General features: G+C 47.0%; 1 protein-coding gene and 2 long non-coding RNA genes across 3 annotated transcripts in view; all 3 read left to right on the top strand.

The window, feature by feature from the left end:
• Positions 1–25,519, top strand: part of LOC118376569 (transcription factor Sp4-like) — a 33,231-nt gene that overhangs the window by 663 nt on the left and 7,049 nt on the right. The window contains exons 2-12 of the mRNA XM_052471802.1: positions 272–342; positions 3,798–3,875; positions 8,163–8,456; positions 9,107–9,346; positions 20,392–20,919; positions 21,157–21,231; positions 21,529–21,606; positions 21,730–21,810; positions 22,035–22,299; positions 23,380–23,578; positions 23,781–23,848. Of these exons, the coding sequence (XP_052327762.1) occupies positions 272–342; positions 3,798–3,875; positions 8,163–8,456; positions 9,107–9,346; positions 20,392–20,919; positions 21,157–21,231; positions 21,529–21,606; positions 21,730–21,810; positions 22,035–22,299; positions 23,380–23,578; positions 23,781–23,848 (1,977 nt within the window). The remainder of the gene's footprint in view (positions 1–271; positions 343–3,797; positions 3,876–8,162; positions 8,457–9,106; positions 9,347–20,391; positions 20,920–21,156; positions 21,232–21,528; positions 21,607–21,729; positions 21,811–22,034; positions 22,300–23,379; positions 23,579–23,780; positions 23,849–25,519) is intronic.
• Positions 10,516–20,207, top strand: LOC127909231 (uncharacterized). Its single transcript, XR_008070325.1, has 10 exons — positions 10,516–11,814; positions 16,403–16,708; positions 16,977–17,346; positions 17,480–17,723; positions 17,877–19,334; positions 19,375–19,727; positions 19,852–19,911; positions 19,961–20,075; positions 20,116–20,155; positions 20,196–20,207. It is a non-coding gene; the product is annotated as an uncharacterized LOC127909231 (long non-coding RNA).
• On the top strand, positions 12,186–15,476 carry LOC127909233 (uncharacterized). The gene is made up of 3 exons (XR_008070333.1): positions 12,186–12,448; positions 14,668–14,904; positions 15,029–15,476. It is a non-coding gene; the product is annotated as an uncharacterized LOC127909233 (long non-coding RNA).

Raw genomic sequence — 25,519 nt, 5'->3', positions numbered from 1 at the left:
GGAAATAGCGTTTTCCTAAATAAGAGACAATAGCCTACATGTTTCATTGTAATACAGTCTCTAATAAGGTTCCGATCACTGCATATGCCTTTAGGGCCAGGAGTTTAACCATATGGTGCAACTACACTGTTATAAAACCACGTGCAGGGAAATAACGGCATCGTATATCCCTTCACTCACAGTGTTATTGATAAAGGTGATCACTAATCACTCAGTCCTCGAGTGACAGTCTTTTGATTGTTGATCAAGTATTTGATTTGATGGTTCTCAGATCAGAAGACTGAAGTGTCAGGATCAGAAGAAGGGAAACCAGGCAAGAAAGGCAAACGTTCCGGATCACAGGTAGACTGGACCCCGCCCCCAGACACATACACACCACTTCCGGGTTCTGTATAGAGGCCGAGTTCAGAGGATTGCACAATGTCTTTCAACACCAATAATGGACTTGTGTCTTTGCCTCAATGTCTATGAGATATGCATATTACTGTATAAGAGTGAATATGTATTTTATATTTTTCAGAGCATTTCCGTAGCTGGGTTTGACTCTAGTGTTGATATCGACTTCTGTAGCTTCTGTGAAAAAATAACACAAGCTGTCTCTACAGACAGATTTCTAGGTGTGCTGTGTATGTGTGTGACATTAAATATTTGCCCACGACCTAGATCCTTTTCTCTGAGAGAGAGAGTGAGAGGGCGGAGAGAGTGAGAGTGAGAGGGTGGAGAGAGAGAGAGAGAGGGAGGCTTCTCTTCCGCTGCTCTGAGAGAACAGAGAATTGTGGCTCTCACACCCACACACTCACTTCCTGTTATACTACACACTTCTATTCTCTATTGCGCTCTACTGTCTCTGTCTCTTCTCTCCCTACTGTCTCTGTCTCTTATCTCTCTACTGTCTCTGTCTCTTATCTCTCTACTGTCTCTTGTCTCTTCTCTCTCTACTGTCTCTTCTCTCTACTGTCTCTTCTCTCCCTACTGTCTCTGTCTCTTCTCTCTCTACTGTCTCTTCTCTCTACTGTCTCTGTCTCTTCTCTCTCTACTGTCTCTTCTCTCTACTGTCTCTGTCTCTTCTCTCTCTACTGTCTTTGTCATTTCTCTCTACTGTCTCTGTCTCTTCTCTCTCTACTGTCTTTGTCATTTCTCTCTACTGTCTCTGTCTCTTCTCTCTCTACTGTCTCTGTCTCTCTCTACTGTCTCTTCTCTCTCTACTGTCTCTGTCTCTTCTCTCTCTACTGTCTCTGTCTCTCTTGACTGTCTCTGTCTCTCTTGACTGTCTCTGTCTCTCTCTACTGTCTCTTCTCTCTCTACTGTCTCTGTCTCTTCTCTCTACTGTCTCTGTCTCTTCTCTCTACTGTCTCTGTCTCTTCTCTCTCTACTGTCTCTGTATCTACTGTCTCTTCTCTCTCTACTGTCTCTGTCTCTTCTCTCTCTCTCGCTGTCTCTTCTCTCTCTACTGTCTCTGTCTCTTCTGTCTGTCTCTTCTCTCTACTGTCTCTATCTCTTCTCTCTACTGTCTCTGTCTCTTCTGTCTGTCTTTTCTCTCTACTGTCTCTGTCTCTTTCTACTGTCTCTGTCTCTTCTCTCTACTGTCTCTGTCTCTTCTGTCTGTCTCTTCTCTCTACTGTCTCTGTCTCTTCTCTCTACTGTCTCTGTCTCTTCTCTCTCTACTGTCTCTCTCAATTTCAATTCAAGGGCTTTATTGACATGGGAAACATGTGTTAACATTGCCAAAGCAAGTGAGGTAGATAATATATAAAGTGAATATATAAAGTGAAATAAACAATAAAAATGAACAGTAAACATTACACATACAGAAGTTTCAAAACAATAAAGACATTACAAATGTCATATTATATATATATACCGTATTTTAACAATGTAGAAATGGTGAAGGACACAAGATAAAATAAATAAGCATAAATATGGGTTGTATTTACAATGGTGTGTGTTCTTCACTGGTTGCCCTTTTCTCGTGGCAACAGGTCACAAATCTTGCTGCTGTGATGTCACACTGTCTCTCTGTCTCTTCTCTCTATTGTCTCTGTCTTTTCTCTCTCTACTGTCTGTCTCTTCTATCTCTCTCTCTCTCTAATGTCTCTCTCTCTGTCTCTCTCTTCTCTCTCTCTCTTCTCTCTCTCTCTCTCTCGCTGTCTCTCTCTAATGTCTCTCTCTCTGTCTCTCTCTACTGTCTCTCTCTTCTCTCTCTCTCTGTCTCTCTCTAATGTCTCTCTCTCTGTCTCTCTCTACTGTCTCTCTCTTCTCTCTGTCTCTTCTCTCTCTCTCTCTAATGTCTCTCTCTCTGTCTCTCTCTCTGTCTCTTCTCTCTCTGTCTCTCTAATGTCTCTCTCTCTTCTCTGTCTCTTCTCTCTCTAATGTCTCTCTCTGTCTCTCTCTGTCTCTTCTCTCTCTGTCTCTCTAATGCCTCTCTCTCTTCTCTGTCTCTTCTCTCTTTCTTCTCTCTCTCTGTCTCTTCTCTCTCTCTGTCTCTTCTCTCTCTCTCTAATGTCTCTCTCTCTGTCTCTCTCTCTGTCTCTTCTCTCTCTAATGTCTCTCTCTGTCTCTCTCTGTCTCTTCTCTCTCTAATGTCTCTCTAATGCCTCTCTCTCTTCTCTGTCTCTTCTCTCTTTCTTCTCTCTCTCTGTCTCTCTCTGTCTCTTCTCTCTCTCTGTCTCTTCTCTCTCTCTGTCTCTTCTCTCTCTCTGTCTCAATTCAATTTAAGGGCTTTATTGGTATGGGAAACATATGTTTACGTTGCCAAAGCAAGTGAAATAGATAATAAGCATGTGTTTGTTCTTCACTGGTTGCCCTTTTATTGTGGAACGAGGTCACAAATATTGCTGCTGTGATGTCACGTTGTGGTATTTCACCTTGTAGATATGGGAGTTAATCAAAATTGGATTTGTTTTTTGAATTCTTTGTGGGTCTGTGTAAATCATCTCATTTTGTGGGCAGTGTGCACATAGCCTGTCTTCTCTTGAGAGCCAGGTCTACCTTTCTCAATAGCAAGGCTATGCTCACTGAGTCTGTACATAGTCAAAGATTTCCTTAAATTTGGGTCAGTCACTGTGGTCAGGTATTCTGCCACCATGTACTCTCTGATTAGGGCCAGAAAGCATTCCAGTTTGCAAAGTTTTTTTTGGTTAATTCTTTACAATGTAATTCTCTTTTTGTTTTCTTGTGATTTGGTTGCATCTAATTGTGTTGCTGTCCTGGGGCTCTGTGGGGTCTGTTTGTGTTTGTGAACAAAGGACCAGCTTGCTTAGGGGACTCTTCTCCAGGTTCATGTCCCTGTAGGTGATGGCTTTGTTATGGAAGGTTTGGGAATCGCTTCCTTTTAGGTCTTTGTAGATTTTTACAGCTATTTTCTGAATGTTGATCTCTCTCTCTTTCTGTCTGTCTGTCTGTCTGTCTGTCTGTCTGTCTGTCTGTCTGTCTGTCTGTCTCGCTCTCTCTCTCTGTCTCTCTCGCTCTCTCTCTCTCTCTCTCTCTCTCTCTCTCTGTCTCTCTCTGTCTCTCTCTCTGTCTCTCTCTCTGTCTCTCTGTCTCTCTCTCTGTCTCTCTCTGTCTCTCTCTCTGTCTCTCTCTCTGTCTCTCTCTCTGTCTGTCTCTCTGTCTCTCTCTCTCTCTGTCTCTCTATCTCTCTCTCTGTCTCTCTCTCGCTCTCTCTCTCTCTGTCTCTCTCTCTCTCTCTCTGTCTCTCTCTCTGTCAATTTTTGTATGTTCTCTGTGTATGAATGTGCGTTCTATTTTTTTACATTTCTCCTTATCTCTCTCTCGGTGTGTGTGTGTGTTCTCCCTAGGATTCCCAGACGTCTCCTCTAGCCCTGCTGGCTGCAACCTGCAGTAAGATAGGAGTTCAGGGAGGAGTGGAGGGACAGGTGGTTAAATGCATTAATATGTACAGTGCCTTCAGAGAGTATTCATTCCCCTTGATTTATTCCACATGTTGTTGTGTTACAGCCTCACTTCAAAATGCATTTAATTTACTTGTTTTCTCACCCAATCTACACACAATACCCCATAATAACAAAGTGAAAACATGTTTTTAGAAATGTTTGCAAATGTATAGAAAGTGTATAGAAAGTGAAAATCAAATTTACACACATGTTCGAATCACCTTTGGCAGCAATTACAGCTGTGAGTCTTTCTAGGTGGGTCTCTAAGAGCTTTGCACACCTGAAGTGGGCAAAATTTACCCATTATTCTTCAGAACATTATTCAAGCTCTGTCAAATTGGGTGTTGATCATCGCTAGATGACCATTTTTTTTGTCTTGCCATATATTTTCAGCAGAGTTAAGTCAAAACTGTAACTCTGCCACTCAAGAACATTCACTGTCTTCTTGGTAAGCAACTCCAGTGTAGATGTGGCCTTGTGTTTTAGGTTATTGTCCTGCTGAAAAGTGAATTCACCTCCCAGTGTCTGTTGGGAAGTAGACTGTACCAGATTTTCCTCTAAGAGTTTGCCTGTGCTTAGCTCTATTACATTAATTTCTTTATCCTGAAATACTCCCCAGTCCTTGACGATTACAAGCATACCCATAACACGATGCAGCCACCACTATGCTTGAACATTTGGAGAGTGGTACTCAGTAATGTGTGTGTTGGGTTTGCCCAAAACAAAACACTTTGTATTCAGGAACAAAAAGTGAATTGCTTTGCCACATTTTCTGCAGTAATTACTTTAGTGCAATGTTGCAAACAGGATGCATGTTTTGAAATATTTGTGCTCTGTACAGGTTTCCTTCTTCACTCTGTCAATTAGGTTAGTGTTGTGGAGTAACTACAATGTTGTAGTTACTCCATCCCCAGTTTTCTATCAAAGCCATTAAACTGTGTAACTGTTTTAAAGTCACCTTTGACCTCATGGTGAAATCCCTGAGCAGTTTCTTCCCTATCCTGCAACTGAGTTAGGAAGGACACCTGTATCTTTATAGTGACTGGGTGTATTGATACACCTGTATCTCTGTAGTGACTGGGTGTATTGATACGCCTGTATCTCTGTAGTGACTGGGTGTATTGATACGCCTGTATCTTTGTAGTGACTGGGTGTATTGATACACCTGTATCTTTGTAGTGACTGGGTGTATTGATACGCCTGTATCTTTGTAGTGACTGGGTGTATTGATACGCCTGTATCTTTGTAGTGACTGGGTGTATTGATACACCTGTATCTCTGTAGTGACTGGGTGTATTGATACGCCTGTATCTTTGTAGTGACTGGGTGTATTGATACGCCTGTATCTTTGTAGTGACTGGGTGTATTGATACGCCTGTATCTTTGTAGTGACTGGGTGTATTGATACGTCTGTATCTCTGTAGTGACTGGGTGTATTAATACGCCTGTATCTTTGTAGTGACTGGGTGTATTGATACGCCTCTATCTTTGTAGTGACTGGGTGTATTGATACGCCTGTATCTTTGTAGTGACTGGGTGTATTGATACGTCTGTATCTTTGTAGTGACTGGGTGTATTGATACACCTCTATCTTTGTAGTGACTGGGTGTATTGATACGCCTCTATCTTTGTAGTGACTGGGTGTATTGATACGCCTCTATCTTTGTAGTGACTGGGTGTATTGATACGCCTGTATCTCTGTAGTGACTGGGTGTATTGATACGCCTGTATCTTTGTAGTGACTGGGTGTATTGATACACCTGTATCTTTGTAGTGACTGGGTGTATTGATACGCCTGTATCTCTGTAGTGACTGGGTGTATTGATACACCTGTATCTTTGTAGTCACTGGTTGTATTGATACACCTGTATCTTTGTAGTGACTGGGTGTATTGATACGCCTGTATCTCTGTAGTGACTGGGTGTATTGATACGCCTGTATCTCTGTAGTGACTGGGTGTATTGATACGCCTGTATCTCTGTAGTGACTGGGTGTATTGATACGCCTGTATCTTTGTAGTGACTGGGTGTATTGATACGCCTGTATCTTTGTAGTGACTGGGTATTGTACGCCTGTATCTGTAGTGACTGGGTGTATTGATACTTTGTAGTGACTGGATGTATTGATACGCCTGTATCTCTGTAGTGACTGGGTGTATTGATACGCCTGTATCTCTGTAGTGACTGGGTGTATTGATCTTTGTAGTGACGCGCTGTATCTCTGTAGTGACTGGGTGTATTGATACGCCTGTATCTTTGTAGTGACTGGGTGTATTGATACGCCTGTATCTCTGTAGTGACTGGGTGTGTTGATACGCCTGTATCTTTGTAGTGACTGGGTGTATTGATACGCCTGTATCTTTGTAGTGACTGGGTGTATTGATACGCCTGTATCTTTGTAGTGACTGGGTGTATTGATACGCCTGTATCTTTGTAGTGACTGGGTGTATTGATACGCCTGTATCTCTGTAGTGACTGGGTGTATTGATACGCCTGTATCTCTGTAGTGACTGGGTGTATTGATACGCCTGTATCTTTGTAGTGACTGGATGTATTGATACGCCTGTATCTCTGTAGTGACTGGGTGTATTGATACGCCTGTATCTCTGTAGTGACTGGGTGTATTGATACGCCTGTATCTTTGTAGTGACTGGATGTATTGATACGCCTGTATCTTTGTAGTGACTGGGTGTATTGATACGCCTGTATCTTTGTAGTGACTGGGTGTATTGATACGCCTGTATCTCTGTAGTGACTGGGTGTATTGATACGCCTGTATCTCTGTAGTGACTGGGTGTATTGATACGCCTGTATCTTTGTAGTGACTGGGTGTATTGATACGCCTGTATCTCTGTAGTGACTGGGTGTATTGATACGCCTGTATCTTTGTAGTGACTGGATGTATTGATACGCCTGTATCTCTGTAGTGACTGGGTGTATTGATACGCCTGTATCTTTGTAGTGACTGGGTGTATTGATACGCCTGTATCTTTGTAGTGACTGGATGTATTGATACGCCTGTATCTCTGTAGTGACTGGGTGTATTGATACGCCTGTATCTTTGTAGTGACTGGGTGTATTGATACGCCTGTATCTTTGTAGTGACTGGGTGTATTGATACGCCTGTATCTCTGTAGTGACTGGGTGTATTGATACGCCTGTATCTCTGTAGTGACTGGGTGTATTGATACGCCTGTATCTTTGTAGTGACTGGGTGTATTGATACGCCTGTATCTCTGTAGTGACTGGGTGTATTGATACGCCTGTATCTTTGTAGTGACTGGATGTATTGATACGCCTGTATCTCTGTAGTGACTGGGTGTATTGATACGCCTGTATCTTTGTAGTGACTGGGTGTATTGATACGCCTGTATCTCTGTAGTGACTGGGTGTATTGATACGCCTGTATCTTTGTAGTGACTGGGTGTATTGATACGCCTGTATCTCTGTAGTGACTGGGTGTGTTGATACGCCTGTATCTTTGTAGTGACTGGGTGTATTGATACGCCCTCCAGAGCTTAATTAATAACTTCACTATGCTCAAAGGGGTATTCAATGTCTGCTTTTTAAATGTTTACCCATCTAGCAATAGGAGCCCTTCTTTGTGAGGCATTAGAAAACCTCCCTGGTCTTTGTGGGTGAATCTGTGTTTGAAATTCACTGTTTGACTGAGGGACCTTAGATGTGTGGGGTACAGAGATGAGGTAGTCATTCAAACATCATTATTGCACACACAGTGATACCATGCAACTAATGTGACCTATTAAGCAAATGTGTACTCCTGAACTTATTTAGGCTTGCCTTAACAAAGAGATTGAATACTTATTGACTCAAGACATTTAAGATTTTTTTAAATGAATTTGTAAACATTTTGAAAAACAATTCCACTTTGACATTATGGGGTATTGTGACAAAAAAAATCTTAATTGAATGAATTTTTAATTCAGGCTGTAACACAACAAAATGTTGAAAAGGTCAAAGGGCGTGAATACTTTCTGAAAGCTCTATAACTGAAGTTGTTGCTGTCGTACCTGTTGTTGGAAATGTAAGGTCTATAATAATAATAAACTATAAAGGCTTTTACATGCGAACAGGTTCCAAGGCATTATACCTGCAGACTTTCAGTGTCTCTGTGTTGAATGGGCTTCTGGCTGCAGGGGGGCCAGATACATCTCGACCCGGGAATCAGACTTAAGTTCCTACTTTAGTACCTTTGTTCAAAGACGTTTTCCTATTCTTTTATTGATGGTTTATGTATGTTTATTTGCAGGTGCAGGGTGGACAGCTCCAGGGTCATATAGTTGTCGACGCAGCAGGTAATCAGACTCTGGTTCAGCAGCAGATGGAACTGGTTCCTGCCCAGTTCACTGGAAACGGCTGGCAGATCATCACTACTGCTCCCCAAATGGCCAAGGACACTGCCAATCAACCCGTCGCCGTGACGCTGGCCACCACTTCAGCCAATGACAGTGCTCCGGCAGGCCGTAAGATGAAGGCTGTGGGCGGGACTAACACCGTAGCAGCCAATCAGCAGGTGCAGCAGCAGCAGTTTCAGATCATCCAGGTGTGTGAGTGAGTGTATAGAAGGGAATGTTAGGGCCTCCTGGGTGGCGCAGTGGTTAAGGGCTAGCTGTGCCACCAGAGACTCTGGGTTCGAGCCCAGGCTCTGCCGCGACCGGGAGGTCCGTGGGGCGACGCACAATTGGCCTAGCGTTGTCCGGGTTAGGGAGGGTTTGGCCGGTAGGAATATCCTTGTCTCATCGCGCACCAGCGACTCCTGTGGCGTGCCGGGCGCAGTGTGCGCTCACCAAGGTCGCCAGGTGCACGGTGTTTCCTCCGACACTTTGGTGCGGCTGGCTTCCGGGTTGGATGCGCGCTGTGTTAAGAAGCAGTGCGGCTTGGTTGGGTCGTGTTTCGGAGGACACATGACTTTCAACCTTCGTCTCTCCCGAGCCCGTATGGGAGTTGTTGCAATGAGACAAGATAGTAGCTACTAATAATTGGATACTACGAAATTTGGGAGAAGGTCACATTTTTTTTTTTTTAAAGAAGGGAATGTTGTCTGACTGAGAATTCTTGTCTTTTTATAATTGTCTATTTGTTAGACATGTGTGGTGGATTACTGTGTTGTACTATATCTGTGTTCAGTGTTCAGAACATGCCCACCTAATGCCACTGTTTTTATGTCATGTTAATGTTTTGGTCCCTGTCCAGGTGCAAAACATTCCGTCGTCTGGGGGTGGGGTCCAATACCAGGTGATCCCCCACCTGCAGACGGCCGACGGCCAACAGATCCACATCAGCCCCCAGACTGCATCCCTGGGGGGCCAACAGATCCACATCAGCCCCCAGACTGCATCCCTGGGCGGGCAGCACATTCACATCAGGTGGGTGGCAGCTGGTCTAGTGCAGTGGTTCTCAAAACTCTCCTCAGGGACCCCCAGATGTTTACATGTATGTTGAAGCCCTGAACGAACTCACCTGATGCACCTGGTCAACTCACCTGATGCACCTGGTCAACTCACCTGATGCACCTGGTCAACTCACCTGATGCACCTGGTCAACTCACCTGATGCACCTGGTCAACTCACCTGATGCACCTGGTCAACTCACCTGATGCACCTGGTCAACTCACCTGATGCACCTGGTCAACTCACCTGATGCACCTGGTCAACTCACCTGATGCACCTGGTCAACTCACCTGATGCACCTGGTCAACCTCCCTTGATGCACCTGGTCAACTCACCTGATGCACCTGGTCAACTCACCTGATGCACCTGGTCAACTCACCTGATGCACCTGGTCAACTCACCTGATGCACCTGGTCAACTCACCTGATGCACCTGGTCAACTCACCTGATGCACCTGGTCAACTCACCTGATGCACCTGGTCAACTCACCTGATGCACCTGGTCAACTCACCTGATGCACCTGGTCAACTCACCTGATGCACCTGGTCAACTCACCTGATGCACCTGGTCAACTCACCTGATGCACCTGGTCAACCTCCCTTGATGCACCTGGTCAACTCACCTGATGCACCTGGTCAACTCACCTGATGCACCTGGTCAACTCACCTGATGCACCTGGTCAACTCACCTGATGCACCTGGTCAACTCACCTGATGCACCTGGTCAACTCACCTGATGCACCTGGTCAACTCACCTGATGCACCTGGTCAACCTCCCTTGATGCACCTGGTCAACTCACCTGATGCACCTGGTCAACTCACCTGATGCACCTGGTCAACTCACCTGATGCACCTGGTCAACTCACCTGATGCACCTGGTCAACTCACCTGATGCACCTGGTCAACTCACCTGATGCACCTGGTCAACTCACCTGATGCACCTGGTCAACTCACCTGATGCACCTGGTCAGCTCACCTGATGCACCTATTCAAGGGCTTGATGATTAGTTGACCAGTTTAATCAGGTGAGCGAGCTGTGGAATAGTTCAAATACATGGAGTGACTGAAGGTCCCCGAGTCGAGGTTTGAAAATCCCTGGTCTAGAGGTTAGAGTGGTGGTCTAGAGGTTAGAGTGGTGGTCTAGAGGTTAGAGAGGTGGTCTAGAGGTTAGAGTGGTGGTAGACAGGTGGTCTAGAGGTTAGAGTGGTGGTAGACAGGTGGTCTAGAGGTTAGAGAGGTGGTAGACAGGTGGTCTAGAGGTTAGAGAGGTGGTAGACAGGTGGTCTAGAGGTTAGAGAGGTGGTCTAGAGGTTAGAGAGGTGGTAGACAGGTGGTCTAGAGGTTAGAGAGGTGGTCTAGAGGTTAGAGAGGTGGTAGACAGGTGGTCTAGAGGTTAGAGAGGTGGTAGACAGGTGGTCTAGAGGTTAGAGAGGTGGTCTAGAGGTTAGAGAGGTGGTCTAGAGGTTGGATAGGTGGTCTAGAGGTTGGAGAGGTGGTCTAGAGGTGGTCTAGAGGTTAGAGAGGTGGTAGACAGGTGGTCTAGAGGTTAGAGAGGTGGTCTAGAGGTTAGAGAGGTGGTAGACAGGTGGTCTAGAGGTTAGAGAGGTGGTCTAGAGGTTAGAGAGGTGGTAGACAGGTGGTCTAGAGGTTAGAGAGGTGGTAAACAGGTGGTCTAGAGGTTAGAGAGGTGGTCTAGAGGTTAGAGAGGTGGTAGACAGGTGGTCTAGAGGTTAGAGAGGTGGTCTAGAGGTTAGAGAGGTGGTCTAGAGGTTGGATAGGTGGTCTAGAGGTGGTCTAGAGGTTAGAGAGGTGGTCTAGAGGTTAGAGAGGTGGTAGACAGGTGGTCTAGAGGTTAGAGAGGTGGTCTAGAGGTTAGAGAGGTGGTAGACAGGTGGTCTAGAGGTTAGAGAGGTGGTCTAGAGGTTAGAGAGGTGGTCTAGAGGTTAGAGAGGTGGTAGACAGGTGGTCTAGAGGTTAGAGAGGTGGTCTAGAGGTTAGAGAGGTGGTCTAGAGGTTGGATAGGTGGTCTAGAGGTGGTCTAGAGGTTAGAGAGGTGGTCTAGAGGTGGTAGACAGGTGGTCTAGAGGTTAGAGAGGTGGTCTAGAGGTTAGAGAGGTGGTAGACAGGTTGTCTAGAGGTTAGAGAGGTGGTCTAGAGGTTAGATAGGTGGTCTAGAGGTTAGAGAGGTGGTAAACAGGTGGTCTAGAGGTTAGAGAGGTGGTCTAGAGGTTAGAGAGGTGGTCTAGAGGTTAGAGAGGTGGTCTAGAGGTTGGATAGGTGATCTAGAGGTTGGAGAGGTGGTCTAGAGATGGTCTAGAGGTTAGAGAGGTGGTCTAGAGGTGGTAGACAGGTGGTCTAGAGGTTAGAGAGGTGGTCTAGAGGTTAGAGAGGTGGTCTAGAGGTTAGAGAGGTGGTAGACAGGTGGTCTAGAGGTTAGTGAGGTGGTCTAGAGGTTAGAGAGGTGGTCTAGAGGTTGGATAGGTGGTCTAGAGGTTGGAGAGGTGGTCTAGAGGTTGGAGAGGTGGTCTAGAGGTTAGAGAGGTGGTCTAGAGGTTAGAGAGGTGGTCTAGAGGTTAGAGAGGTGGTAGACAGGTGGTCTAGAGGTTAGAGAGGTAGTCTAGAGGTTGGAGAGGTGGTCTAGAGGTTGGATAGGTGGTCTAGAGGTTGGAGAGGTGGTCTAGAGGTTAGAGAGGTGGTAGACAGGTGGTCTAGAGGTTAGAGTGGTGGTAGACAGGTGGTCTAGAGGTTAGAGAGGTGGTCTAGAGGTTAGAGTGGTGGTAGACAGGTGGTCTAGAGGTTAGAGTGGTGGTAGACAGGTGGTCTAGAGGTTAGAGAGGTGGTCTAGAGGTTAGAGCGGTGGTCTAGAGGTTAGAGAGGTGGTAGACAGGTGGTCTAGAGGTTAGAGTGGTGGTAGACAGGTGGTCTAGAGGTTAGAGTGGTGGTAGACAGGTGGTCTAGAGGTTAGAGAGGTGGTAGACAGGTGGTCTAGAGGTTAGAGTGGTGGTAGACAGGTGGTCTAGAGGTTAGAGTGGTGGTAGACAGGTGGTCTAGAGGTTAGAGAGGTGGTAGACAGGTGGTCTAGAGGTTAGAGAGGTGGTAGACAGGTGGTCTAGAGGTTAGAGTGGTGGTAGACAGGTGGTCTAGAGGTTAGAGGGTGGTCTAGAGGTTAGAGTGGTGGTAGACAGGTGGTCTAGAGGTTAGAGAGGTGGTAGACAGGTGGTCTAGAGGTTAGAGAGGTGGTAGACAGGTGGTCTAGAGGTTAGAGAGGTGGTAGACAGGTGGTCTAGAGGTTAGAGAGGTGGTAGACAGGTGGTCTAGAGGTTAGAGAGGTGGTAGACAGGTGGTCTAGAGGTTAGAGAGGTGGTAGACAGGTGGTCTAGAGGTTAGAGTGGTGGTAGACAGGTGGTCTAGAGGTTAGAGAGGTGGTAGACAGGTGGTCTAGAGGTTAGAGTGGTGGTAGACAGGTGGTCTAGAGGTTAGAGAGGTGGTCTAGAGGTTAGAGTGGTGGTAGACAGGTGGTCTAGAGGTTAGAGTGGTGGTAGACAGGTGGTCTAGAGGTTAGAGAGGTGGTAGACAGGTGGTCTAGAGGTTAGAGAGGTGGTAGACAGGTGGTCTAGAGGTTAGAGTGGTGGTAGACAGGTGGTCTAGAGGTTAGAGTGGTGGTAGACAGGTGGTCTAGAGGTTAGAGAGGTGGTAGACAGGTGGTCTAGAGGTTAGAGAGGTGGTAGACAGGTGGTCTAGAGGTTAGAGTGGTGGTAGACAGGTGGTCTAGAGGTTAGAGAGGTGGTCTAGAGGTTAGAGTGGTGGTAGACAGGTGGTCTAGAGGTTAGAGAGGTGGTAGACAGGTGGTCTAGAGGTTAGAGAGGTGGTAGACAGGTGGTCTAGAGGTTAGAGAGGTGGTAGACAGGTGGTCTAGAGGTTAGAGAGGTGGTAGACAGGTGGTCTAGAGGTTAGAGAAGGTAGACAGGTGGTCTAGAGGTTAGAGTGGTGGTAGACAGGTGGTCTAGAGGTTAGAGTGGTGGTAGACAGGTGGTCTAGAGGTTAGAGTGGTGGTAGACAGGTGGTCTAGAGGTTAGAGAGGTGGTAGACAGGTGGTCTAGAGGTTAGAGTGGTGGTAGACAGGTGGTCTAGAGGTTAGAGTGGTGGTAGACAGGTGGTCTAGAGGTTAGAGAGGTGGTAGACAGGTGGTCTAGAGGTTAGAGAGGTGGTAGACAGGTGGTCTAGAGGTTAGAGTGGTGGTAGACAGGTGGTCTAGAGGTTAGAGAGGTGGTCTAGAGGTTAGAGTGGTGGTAGACAGGTGGTCTAGAGGTTAGAGAGGTGGTAGACAGGTGGTCTAGAGGTTAGAGAGGTGGTAGACAGGTGGTCTAGAGGTTAGAGAGGTGGTAGACAGGTGGTCTAGAGGTTGGAGAGGTGGTCTAGAGGTTAGAGAGGTGGTCTAGAGGTTAGAGAGGTGGTCTAGAGGTTAGAGAGGTGGTAGACAGGTGGTCTAGAGGTTAGAGAGGTAGTCTAGAGGTTGGAGAGGTGGTCTAGAGGTTGGATAGGTGGTCTAGAGGTTGGAGAGGTGGTCTAGAGGTTAGAGAGGTGGTAGACAGGTGGTCTAGAGGTTAGAGTGGTGGTAGACAGGTGGTCTAGAGGTTAGAGAGGTGGTCTAGAGGTTAGAGTGGTGGTAGACAGGTGGTCTAGAGGTTAGAGTGGTGGTAGACAGGTGGTCTAGAGGTTAGAGAGGTGGTCTAGAGGTTAGAGAGGTGGTCTAGAGGTTAGAGAGGTGGTAGACAGGTGGTCTAGAGGTTAGAGTGGTGGTAGACAGGTGGTCTAGAGGTTAGAGTGGTGGTAGACAGGTGGTCTAGAGGTTAGAGAGGTGGTAGACAGGTGGTCTAGAGGTTAGAGTGGTGGTAGACAGGTGGTCTAGAGGTTAGAGTGGTGGTAGACAGGTGGTCTAGAGGTTAGAGAGGTGGTAGACAGGTGGTCTAGAGGTTAGAGAGGTGGTAGACAGGTGGTCTAGAGGTTAGAGTGGTGGTAGACAGGTGGTCTAGAGGTTAGAGAGGTGGTCTAGAGGTTAGAGTGGTGGTAGACAGGTGGTCTAGAGGTTAGAGAGGTGGTAGACAGGTGGTCTAGAGGTTAGAGAGGTGGTAGACAGGTGGTCTAGAGGTTAGAGAGGTGGTAGACAGGTGGTCTAGAGGTTAGAGAGGTGGTAGACAGGTGGTCTAGAGGTTAGAGAGGTGGTAGACAGGTGGTCTAGAGGTTAGAGAGGTGGTAGACAGGTGGTCTAGAGGTTAGAGTGGTGGTAGACAGGTGGTCTAGAGGTTAGAGAGGTGGTAGACAGGTGGTCTAGAGGTTAGAGTGGTGGTAGACAGGTGGTCTAGAGGTTAGAGAGGTGGTCTAGAGGTTAGAGTGGTGGTAGACAGGTGGTCTAGAGGTTAGAGAGGTGGTAGACAGGTGGTCTAGAGGTTAGAGTGGTGGTAGACAGGTGGTCTAGAGGTTAGAGTGGTGGTAGACAGGTGGTCTAGAGGTTAGAGAGGTGGTAGACAGGTGGTCTAGAGGTTAGAGAGGTGGTAGACAGGTGGTCTAGAGGTTAGAGTGGTGGTAGACAGGTGGTCTAGAGGTTAGAGTGGTGGTAGACAGGTGGTCTAGAGGTTAGAGAGGTGGTAGACAGGTGGTCTAGAGGTTAGAGAGGTGGTAGACAGGTGGTCTAGAGGTTAGAGCGGTGGTAGACAGGTGGTCTAGAGGTTAGAGAGGTGGTCTAGAGGTTAGAGTGGTGGTAGACAGGTGGTCTAGAGGTTAGAGAGGTGGTAGACAGGTGGTCTAGAGGTTAGAGAGGTGGTAGACAGGTGGTCTAGAGGTTAGAGAGGTGGTAGACAGGTGGTCTAGAGGTTAGAGAGGTGGTAGACAGGTGGTCTAGAGGTTAGAGTGGTGGTAGACAGGTGGTCTAGAGGTTAGAGTGGTGGTAGACAGGTGGTCTAGAGGTTAGAGTGGTGGTAGACAGGTGGTCTAGAGGTTAGAGTGGTGGTAGACAGGTGGTCTAGAGGTTAGAGAGGTGGTAGACAGGTGGTCTAGAGGTTAGAGTGGTGGTAGACAGGTGGTCTAGAGGTTAGAGTGGTGGTAGACAGGTGGTCTAGAGGTTAGAGAGGTGGTAGACAGGTGGTCTAGAGGTTAGAGAGGTGGTAGACAGGTGGTCTAGAGGTTAGAGTGGTGGTAGACAGGTGGTCTAGAGGTTAGAGAGGTGGTCTAGAGGTTAGAGTGGTGGTAGACAGGTGGTCTAGAGGTTAGAGAGGTGGTAGACAGGTGGTCTAGAGGTTAGAGAGGTGGTAGACAGGTGGTCTAGAGGTTAGAGAGGTGGTAGACAGGTGGTCTAGAGGTTAGAGAGGTGGTAGACAGGTGGTCTAGAGGTTAGAGAGGTGGTCTAGACAGGTGGTCTAGAGGTTAGAGAGGTGGGTAGACAGGTGGTCTAGAGGTTAGAGTGGTGGTAGACAGGTGGTCTAGAGGTTAGAGAGGTGGTAGACAGGTGGTCTAGAGGTTAGAGTGGTGGTAGACAGGTGGTCTAGAGGTTAGAGAGGTGGTCTAGAGGTTAGAGTGGTGGTAGACAGGTGGTCTAGAGGTTAGAGAGGTGGTAGACAGGTGGTCTAGAGGTTAGAGTGGTGGTAGACAGGTGGTCTAGAGGTTAGAGTGGTGGTAGACAGGTGGTCTAGAGGTTAGAGAGGTGGTAGACAGGTGGTCTAGAGGTTAGAGAGGTGGTAGACAGGTGGTCTAGAGGTTAGAGTGGTGGTAGACAGGTGGTCTAGAGGTTAGAGTGGTGGTAGACAGGTGGTCTAGAGGTTAGAGAGGTGGTAGACAGGTGGTCTAGAGGTTAGAGAGGTGGTAGACAGGTGGTCTAGAGGTTAGAGTGGTGGTAGACAGGTGGTCTAGAGGTTAGAGAGGTGGTCTAGAGGTTAGAGTGGTGGTAGACAGGTGGTCTAGAGGTTAGAGAGGTGGTAGACAGGTGGTCTAGAGGTTAGAGAGGTGGTAGACAGGTGGTCTAGAGGTTAGAGAGGTGGTAGACAGGTGGTCTAGAGGTTAGAGAGGTGGTAGACAGGTGGTCTAGAGGTTAGAGAGGTGGTAGACAGGTGGTCTAGAGGTTAGAGAGGTGGTAGACAGGTGGTCTAGAGGTTAGAGAGGTGGTCTAGAGGTTAGAGAGGTGGTAGACAGGTGGTCTAGAGGTTAGAGAGGTGGTCTAGAGGTTAGAGAGGTGGTAGACAGGTGGTCTAGAGGTTAGAGAGGTGGTCTAGAGGTTAGAGAGGTGGTAGACAGGTGGTCTAGAGGTTAGAGAGGTGGTCTAGAGGTTAGAGAGGTGGTAGACAGGTGGTCTAGAGGTTAGAGAGGTGGTCTAGAGGTTAGAGTGGTGGTAGACAGGTGGTCTAGAGGTTAGAGAGGTGGTCTAGAGGTTAGAGAGGTGGTAGACAGGTGGTCTAGAGGTTAGAGAGGTGGTAGAGAGGTGGTCTAGAGGTTAGAGAGGTGGTAGACAGGTGGTCTAGAGGTTAGAGAGGTGGTAGACAGGTGGTCTAGAGGTTAGAGAGGTGGTAGACAGGTGGTCTAGAGGTTAGAGAGGTGGTAGACAGGTGGTCTAGAGGTTAGAGTGGTGGTAGACAGGTGGTCTAGAGGTTAGAGTGGTGGTAGACAGGTGGTCTAGAGGTTAGAGAGGTGGTAGACAGGTGGTCTAGAGGTTAGAGAGGTGGTAGACAGGTGGTCTAGAGGTTAGAGAGGTGGTAGACAGGTGGTCTAGAGGTTAGAGAGGTGGTAGACAGGTGGTCTAGAGGTTAGAGAGGTGGTAGACAGGTGGTCTAGAGGTTAGAGAGGTAGTCTAGAGGTTGGATAGGTGGTCTAGAGGTGGTCTAGAGGTTAGAGAGGTGGTCTAGAGGTTAGAGAGGTGGTAGACAGGTAGTCTAGAGGTTAGAGAGGTGGTCTAGAGGTTAGAGAGGTGGTCTAGAGGTTAGAGAGGTGGTAGACAGGTGGTCTAGAGGTTAGAGAGGTGGTAAACAGGTGGTCTAGAGGTTAGAGAGGTGGTCTAGAGGTTAGAGAGGTGGTAGACAGGTGGTCTAGAGGGTAGAGAGGTGGTAGACAGGTGGTCTAGAGGTTAGAGAGGTGGTAGACAGGTGGTCTAGAGGTTAGAGAGGTGGTCTAGAGGTTGGATAGGTGGTCTAGAGGTTGGATAGGTGGTCTAGAGGTTGGAGAGGTGGTCTAGAGGTGGTCTAGAGGTTAGAGAGGTGGTAGACAGGTGGTCTAGAGGTTAGAGAGGTGGTCTAGAGGTTAGAGAGGTGGTAGACAGGTGGTCTAGAGGTTAGAGAGGTGGTCTAGAGGTTAGAGAGGTGGTCTAGAGGTTAGAGAGGTGGTCTAGAGGTTAGAGAGGTGGTAGACAGGTGGTCTAGAGGTTAGAGAGGTGGTAAACAGGTGGTCTAGAGATTAGAGAGGTGGTCTAGAGGTTAGAGAGGTGGTAGACAGGTGGTCTAGAGGTTAGAGAGGTGGTAGACAGGTGGTCTAGAGGTTAGAGAGGTGGTCTAGAGGTTAAAGAGGTGGTCTAGAGGTTGGATAGGTGGTCTAGAGGTGGTCTAGAGGTTAGAGAGGTGGTCTAGAGGTTAGAGAGGTGGTAGACAGGTGGTCTAGAGGTTAGAGAGGTGGTCTAGAGGTTAGAGAGGTGGTAGACAGGTGGTCTAGAGGTTAGAGAGGTGGTCTAGAGGTTAGAGAGGTGGTCTAGAGGTTAGAGAGGTGGTAGACAGGTGGTCTAGAGGTTAGAGAGGTAGTCTAGAGGTTAGAGAGGTGGTAGACAGGTGGTCTAGAGGTTAGAGAGGTGGTAGACAGGTGGTCTAGAGGTTAGAGAGGTAGTCTAGAGGTTAGAGAGGTGGTCTAGAGGTTGGATAGGTGGTCTAGAGGTGGTCTAGAGGTTAGAGAGGTGGTCTAGAGGTGGTAGACAGGTGGTCTAGAGGTTAGAGAGGTGGTCTAGAGGTTAGTGAGGTGGTAGACAGGTTGTCTAGAGGTTAGAGAGGTGGTCTAGAGGTTAGATAGGTGGTCTAGAGGTGGTAGACAGGTGGTCTAGAGGTTATAGAGGTAGTCTAGAGGTTAGAGAGGTGGTAGACAGGTGGTCTAGAGGTTAGAGAGGTGGTAAACAGGTGGTCTAGAGGTTGGATAGGTGGTCTAGAGGTTGGATAGGTGGTCTAGAGGTTGGATAGGTGGTCTAGAGGTTGGAGAGGTGGTCTAGAGGTGGTCTAGAGGTTAGAGAGGTGGTAGACAGGTGGTCTAGAGGTTAGAGAGGTGGTGTAGAGGTTAGAGAGGTGGTCTAGAGATGGTAGACAGGTGGTCTAGAGGTTAGAGAGGTAGTCTAGAGGTTAGAGAGGTGGTCTAGAGAGGTGGTCTAGAGGTTGGAGAGGTGGTCTAGAGGTGGTAGACAGGTGGTCTAGAGGTTATAGAGGTAGTCTAGAGGTTAGAGAGATGGTAGACAGGTGGTCTAGAGGTTAGAGAGGTGGTAGACAGGTGGTCTAGAGGTTAGATAGGTGGTCTAGAGGTTGGAGAGGTGGTCTAGAGGTGGTAGACAGGTGGTCTAGAGGTTATAGAGGTAGTCTAGAGGTTAGAGAGGTGGTAGACAGGTGGTCTAGAGGTTAGAGAGGTGGTAAACAGGTGGTCTAGAGGTTAGAGAGGTGGTCTAGAGGTTGGATAGGTGGTCTAGAGGTTGGATAGGTGGTCTAGAGGTTGGAGAGGTGGTCTAGAGGTGGTCTAGAGGTTAGAGAGGTGGTAGACAGGTGGTCTAGAGGTTAGAGAGGTGGTGTAGAGGTTAGAGAGGTGGTCTAGAGATGGTAGACAGGTGGTCTAGAGGTTAGAGAGGTAGTCTAGAGGTTGGATAGGTGGTCTAGAGGTGGTAGACAGGTGGTCTAGAGGTTAGAGAGGTGGTGTAGAGGTTAGAGAGGTGGTAGACAGGTGGTCTAGAGGTTAGATAGGTGGTCTAGAGGTGGTAGACAGGTGGTCTAGAGGTTGGAGAGGTGGTCTAGAGGTTGGAGAGGTGGTCTAGAGGTTAGAGAGGTGGTCTAGAAGTTGGAGAGGTGGTCTAGAGGTTGGAGAGGTGGTCTAGAGGTTGGAGAGGTGGTCTAGAGGTTGGAGAGGTGGTCTAGAGGTTGGAGAGGTGGTCTAGAGGTTAGAGAGGCGGTCTAGAGGTTAGACAGGCGGTCTAGAGGTTAGAGAGGTGGTCTAGAGATTGGATAGGTGGTCTAGAGGTTGGAGAGGTGGTCTAGAGGTGGTAGACAGGTGGTCTAGAGGTTATAGAGGTAGTCTAGAGGTTAGAGAGGTGGTAGACAGGTGGTCTAGAGGTTAGAGAGGTGGTAAACAGGTGGTCTAGAGGTTAGAGAGGTGGTCTAGAGGTTGGATAGGTGGTCTAGAGGTTGGATAGGTGGTCTAGAGGTTGGATAGGTGGTAGACAGGTGGTCTAGAGGTTAGAGAGGTGGTAAACAGGTGGTCTAGAGGTTATAGAGGTAGTCTAGAGGTTAGAGAGGTGGTAGACAGGTGGTCTAGAGGTTAGAGAGGTGGTAAACAGGTGGTCTAGAGGTTGGATAGGTGGTCTAGAGGTTGGATAGGTGGTCTAGAGGTTGGATAGGTGGTCTAGAGGTTGGAGGTGGTCTAGAGGTGGTCTAGAGGTTGGATAGAGGTTAGAGAGGTGGTAGACAGGTGGTCTAGAGGTTAGAGAGGTGGTGTAGAGGTTAGAGAGGTGGTCTAGAGATGGTAGACAGGTGGTCTAGAGGTTAGAGAGGTAGTCTAGAGGTTAGAGAGGTGGTCTAGAGGTTGGATAGGTGGTCTAGAGGTTGGAGAGGTGGTCTAGAGGTTGGAGAGGTGGTCTAGAGGTTGGAGAGGTGGTCTAGAGGTTAGACAGATGGTCTAGAGGTTAGACAGGCGGTCTAGAGGTTAGAGAGGTGGTCTAGAGGTTAGAGAGGCGGTCTAGAGGTTAGAGAGGCGGTCTAGAGGTTAGACAGGCGGTCTAGAGGTTAGACAGGCGGTCTAGAGGTTAGACAGGCGGTCTAGAGGTTAGACAGGCGCTTTGGGCCATAAAAAAACTTTTTTAGATGGAAACAGATAAAGTTATTCTATTCTATTCAGTCCGGCCCAGGGGGGTCTACCAGAGCAGGTCCAGCTGATCCAGAACCAATCCCAGACCCAGGCAATCCTACAGCCAGCCAATCAGCAAGCCATCCTCACTAGTTCAGCCAATCAGACGTTGCAGCTTCGTTCCGCCCAGTCCTTCCCGTTGCAGATGCAGACCTTACAGGGCTCCCAGACCCAGGTCATGACTACAGTACCCATAAACATCGGCGGTATGACCCTCGCCCTGCCGGTCATGAATAATTTAGCAGGGAGCGGAGGCGTGCAGCTTGTCCAATCAGCCGATGGTAGCTTTACCGTAGCTAACGGCAACCAGCTTGTAACGACAACTGCAGCGGCAGTGTCCGGGGCAGTTACTGTTACCGGGTCGTCTGGTGGTACTATAACAACTGTTGCCGGGGGGGATGGAGCGTCGACAGACGGAACACAGCTGAGTTCTGTAGCCGGGTCGGACGGAGGTACGGAGAGAGACACACAGAACCAACCCAGCGACCAGGACTCTCAGATGGTATGTGTGTTTGTGTGACTAAACATCTGTGATGTAAAGGGATTTATTGATTGATTGTTTGGTTGATTAATGACTGCGTTGATTGGTTGATTGATTGTTTGATTAATGACAGCGTTGATTGGTTGATTGATTGTTTGGTTGATTAATGACAGCGTTGATTGGTTGATTGATTGTTTGGTTGATTAATTAATGTATTGATTGGTTGATTAGTTGTTTGGTTGGTTGCTTGATTGACAGGTCCAGAGCCAGGCCAACGGACTGCAGGTCCAATCAGATCCTCCAGGGACCATCCAGCAGGTCATTGTGGGACAGGTGGGTTCTACTCCTCTTATTTGACCTTTAACCTTCTATTCTACTTTATTCTACTCTATTCTATTCTTCTCTACTCTACTATATTCTACTCTATTCTACTCTATTCCATTCTACTATATTCTACTCTACTATATTCTACTATATTCTGCTCTATTCTACTCTATTCCATTCTACTATATTCTACTCTACTATATTTATACTCTATTCTGCTCTATTCTACTCTATTCTATTCAAGTATGATATGGGAATATACTATAATACATTATATTCTAAGTAGTTGTTATTATCATTGTCCAGATGGGCAACCAGTTGTTGCAGCAGATCCAGATTCAGCCACAGCAGATCACTCAGGCCCAGATCCAGCCACAGAACCAGGTAATACACACACACACACACACACACACACACACACACACACACACACACACACACACACACACACACACACACACTGTGAATCCGCAGAAAGTGTGTAAACTCTGTGTTTGTTTCTACCAGTTCCAGGGCCAGCAGATCCAAACCTTTCAGTTAGGACCAGGCGGGACCTTACAGCCCATACAAGCCTTCCAGAACCAACAGGTAACTAGCCAGCTGCTCCCTCTTCTCTTTCTTAGTTGCTTCGTTCTCACTCCTTTGTACCTGGGGATTTGAGGGATATTTTGGGGCAGTAAATTACAAACATGATAAATAAATCTGAAAGCTTATTTTTCTTCTATCGTCAATGATTTTAATGTGTGTTTTATTGATTTTAATTGAATTTCTGAATGATTGATATCTTATTTGTATTCATTGATTTCCTCCAGGTTCTGATCCGAACCCCAACCCTCTCTCCGTCGGGTCAGATCACGTGGCAGACCCTGCAGCTCCCCGGGGGAATGTCTGTGCCCCAGCAGCTGACGCTGGCCCCTGTGGGCGGGGGGGGATTCATGCAGCTGGGGGGGGCTCCCCTGACGCTGAGCGCAGCCCAGATCAACCCTGGGTCGGGGGTGCAGACAGTCAGCATTGCCGGGCTGGGCACCACTGGGGTACAGATGCAGGGGGTACCCCTCACCTTCACTGGACTACAGGGTAAAAACACAGAGAGAGACAGAGACACACACAGAGAGAGACAGATACAGAGACACACACAGAGAGAGACAGATACAGAGACACACACAGAGAGAGACCGAGAGAGAGAGTCAGACAGACAGAGAGAGACAGAGACACACACAGAGAGAGACAGATACAGAGACACACAAAGACAGAGACAGAGAGAGAGAGTGAGAGAGAGTCAGACAGACAGAGAAAGAGAGAGACAGACAGACAGAGAGAGTCAGACAGACAGAGAGAGACAGAGAGAGAGACAGACAGACAGACAGACAGAGAGAGAAACAGACAGAGAAAGAGAGACAGACAGAGAAAGGGAGAGACAGACAGACATAGGGAAACAGAGAGACAGAGAGAGAGAGAGGGAAACAGACAGACAGAGAAAGAGAGGGAAACAGACAGACAGAGAGGGAAACAGACAGACAGAGAAAGAGAGAGACAGACCGAGAGAGAGAGAGAGAGAGACAGACAGACAGACAGACAGACAGAGACAGACAGACAGACAGACAGACAGACAGACAGACAGACAGACATGGTGTGTGTTGAGTGTTGTTCTTTATTTTCTGGGGGGGTTGGGAGCAGAGCTATAAAAAAATATATATTCTATTCCACTCTACTGTATTCCACCCTACTGTATTCCACCTTACTGTATTCCACCTTACTGTATTCCACCCCACTATATTCCACCTTACTGTATTCCACCTTACTGTATTCCACCTTACTGTATTCTATTCCACCTTACTGTATTCTACCCTACTGTATTCCACCTTGCTGTATTCCACCCTACTGTATTCCACCTTGCTGTATTCCACCTTACTGTATTCCACCTTACTGTATTCTATTCCACTCTACTGTATTCTATTCCACCTTGCTGTATTCCACCCTACTGTATTCCACCTTACTGTATTCCACCTTACTGTATTCCACTCTACTGTATTCTATTCCACTCTACTGTATTCTATTCCACTCTACTATATTCCACCCTACTGTATTCCACCTTACTGTATTCCACCTTACTGTATTCCATTCTACAGTATTCTACTCCACTCTACACTCCACCAGGTCAGCCGCAGGGTCAGGAGGGAGGAGTTAAGGTCGAGCCATCCCCGGTGACGGTAACCGCGGGTAACGTTGCGGGGTCATCGCTTAGTCCAGACCAGATGGGTTCTGTCCAGAGTTCATCAGACCAAGAAGGACCGCCCAGCAAGAGGCTTCGCAGGGTGGCGTGCTCCTGTCCGAACTGTAGGGCCGGAGAGGGGAGGTACATGTGTATGCACACACACACACACACACACCCATACACACACTCATACACACACTCTCACTCTCTATGTGTGTGTGTGTGTGTGTGTGTGTGTGTGTGTGTGTGTGTGTGTGTGTGTGTGTGTGTGTGTGTGTGTGTGTGTGTGTGTGTGTGTGTGTGTGTGTGTGTGTGTGTGTGTGTGTGTGTGTGTGTTTTGCAGGACCATTGGAGACCCATCTAAGAAGAAGCAACATGTGTGTCACATGGAGGGCTGTGGAAAGGTTTACGGTAAGACCAGTCTGTACTGTGGAGAGGTTTACAGTAAGACCAGTCTATACTGTGGAAAGGTTTACGGTAAGACCAGTCTGTACTGTGGAGAGGTTTACAGTAAGACCAGTCTATACTGTGGAAAGGTTTACGGTAAGACCAGTCTGTACTGTGGAGAGGTTTACAGTAAGACCAGTCTCTCCTGTGGAAAGGTTTACAGTAAGACCAGTCTGTACTGTTGAAAGGTTTACGGTAAGACCAGTCTATACTGTGGAAAGGTTTACGGTAAGACCAGTCTGTACTGTGGAAAGGTTTTACGATAAGACCAGTCTGTACTGTGGAAAGGTTTACGGTAAGACCAGTCTATACTGTGGAAAGGTTTACGGTAAGACCAGTCTATACTGTGGAAAGTCTACGGTAAGACCAGTCTATACTGTGGAAAGGTTTACGGTAAGACCAGTCTGTACTGTGGAAAGGTTTACAGTAAGACCAGTCTATACTGTGGAAAGTTTACGGTAAGACCAGTCTGTACTGTGGAAAGGTTTACGATAAGACCAGTCTGTACTGTGGAAAGGTTTACAGTAAGAACAGTCTGTACTGTGGAAAGGTTTACAGTAAGACCAGTCTATACTGTGGAAAGTTTACGGTAAGACCAGTCTGTACTGTGGAAAGGTTTACGATAAGACCAGTCTATACTGTGGAAAGTTTACAGAACCAGTCTATACTGTGGAAAGTTTACAGTAAGACCAGTCTGACTGTGGAAGAAGCCCAAACAGACTAAAACATAATAATTTCAAACATTACTTACATTTGTATATGATGACCGCATGTCTCCATTATGTGGAGGAATACTTGGAAACGAGAATCTCTTGGATCTGTTTTCCTGCTGTTTATACAGTCTTTCATGTCCAGCAATGAAATAAAATATATACAGTAAACCCACTGCCAGTTGGGAAACCCTGCTGTAGAAAAGAGACTTCCTAGTTTATACTGTAGAAAAGAGACTTCCTAGTTTATACTGTAGAAAAGAGACTTCCTAGTTTATACTGTAGAAAAGAGACTTCCTAGTTTATACTGTAGAAAAGAGACTTCCTAGTTTATACTGTAGAAAAGAGACCCCCTAGTTTATACTGTAGAAAAGAGACCCCCTAGTTTATACTGTAGAAAAGAGACTTCCTAGTTTATACTGTAGAAAAGAGACTTCCTAGTTTATACTGTAGAAAAGAGACTTCCTAGTTTATACTGTAGAAAAGAGACACCCTAGTTTATACTGTAGAAAAGAGACTTCCTAGTTTATACTGTAGAAAAGAGACTTCCTAGTTTATACTGTAGAAAAGAGACTTCCTAGTTTATACTGTAGAAAAGAGACTTCCTAGTTTATACTGTAGAAAAGAGACTTCCTAGTTTATACTGTAGAAAAGAGACACCCTAGTTTATACTGTAGAAAATAGACTTCCTAGTTTATACTGTAGAAAAGAGACTTCCTAGTTTATACTGTAGAAAAGAGACTTCCTAGTTTATACTGTAGAAAATAGATTTATCAGTCTATACTGTAGAAAAGAGACTTCCTAGTTTATACTGTAGAAAAGAGACTTATCAGTTTATACTGTAGAAAATATACACCCTAGTTTATACTGTAGAAAATAGACTTCCTAGTTTATACTGTAGAAAAGAGACTTCCTAGTTTATACT

Source organism: Oncorhynchus keta, chromosome 19 (assembly GCF_023373465.1).
Source record: "Oncorhynchus keta strain PuntledgeMale-10-30-2019 chromosome 19, Oket_V2, whole genome shotgun sequence".
In the NCBI taxonomy this organism is placed as follows: Eukaryota; Metazoa; Chordata; class Actinopteri; order Salmoniformes; family Salmonidae; genus Oncorhynchus; species Oncorhynchus keta.
This window is presented reverse-complemented; position numbering and strand designations above follow the sequence as displayed.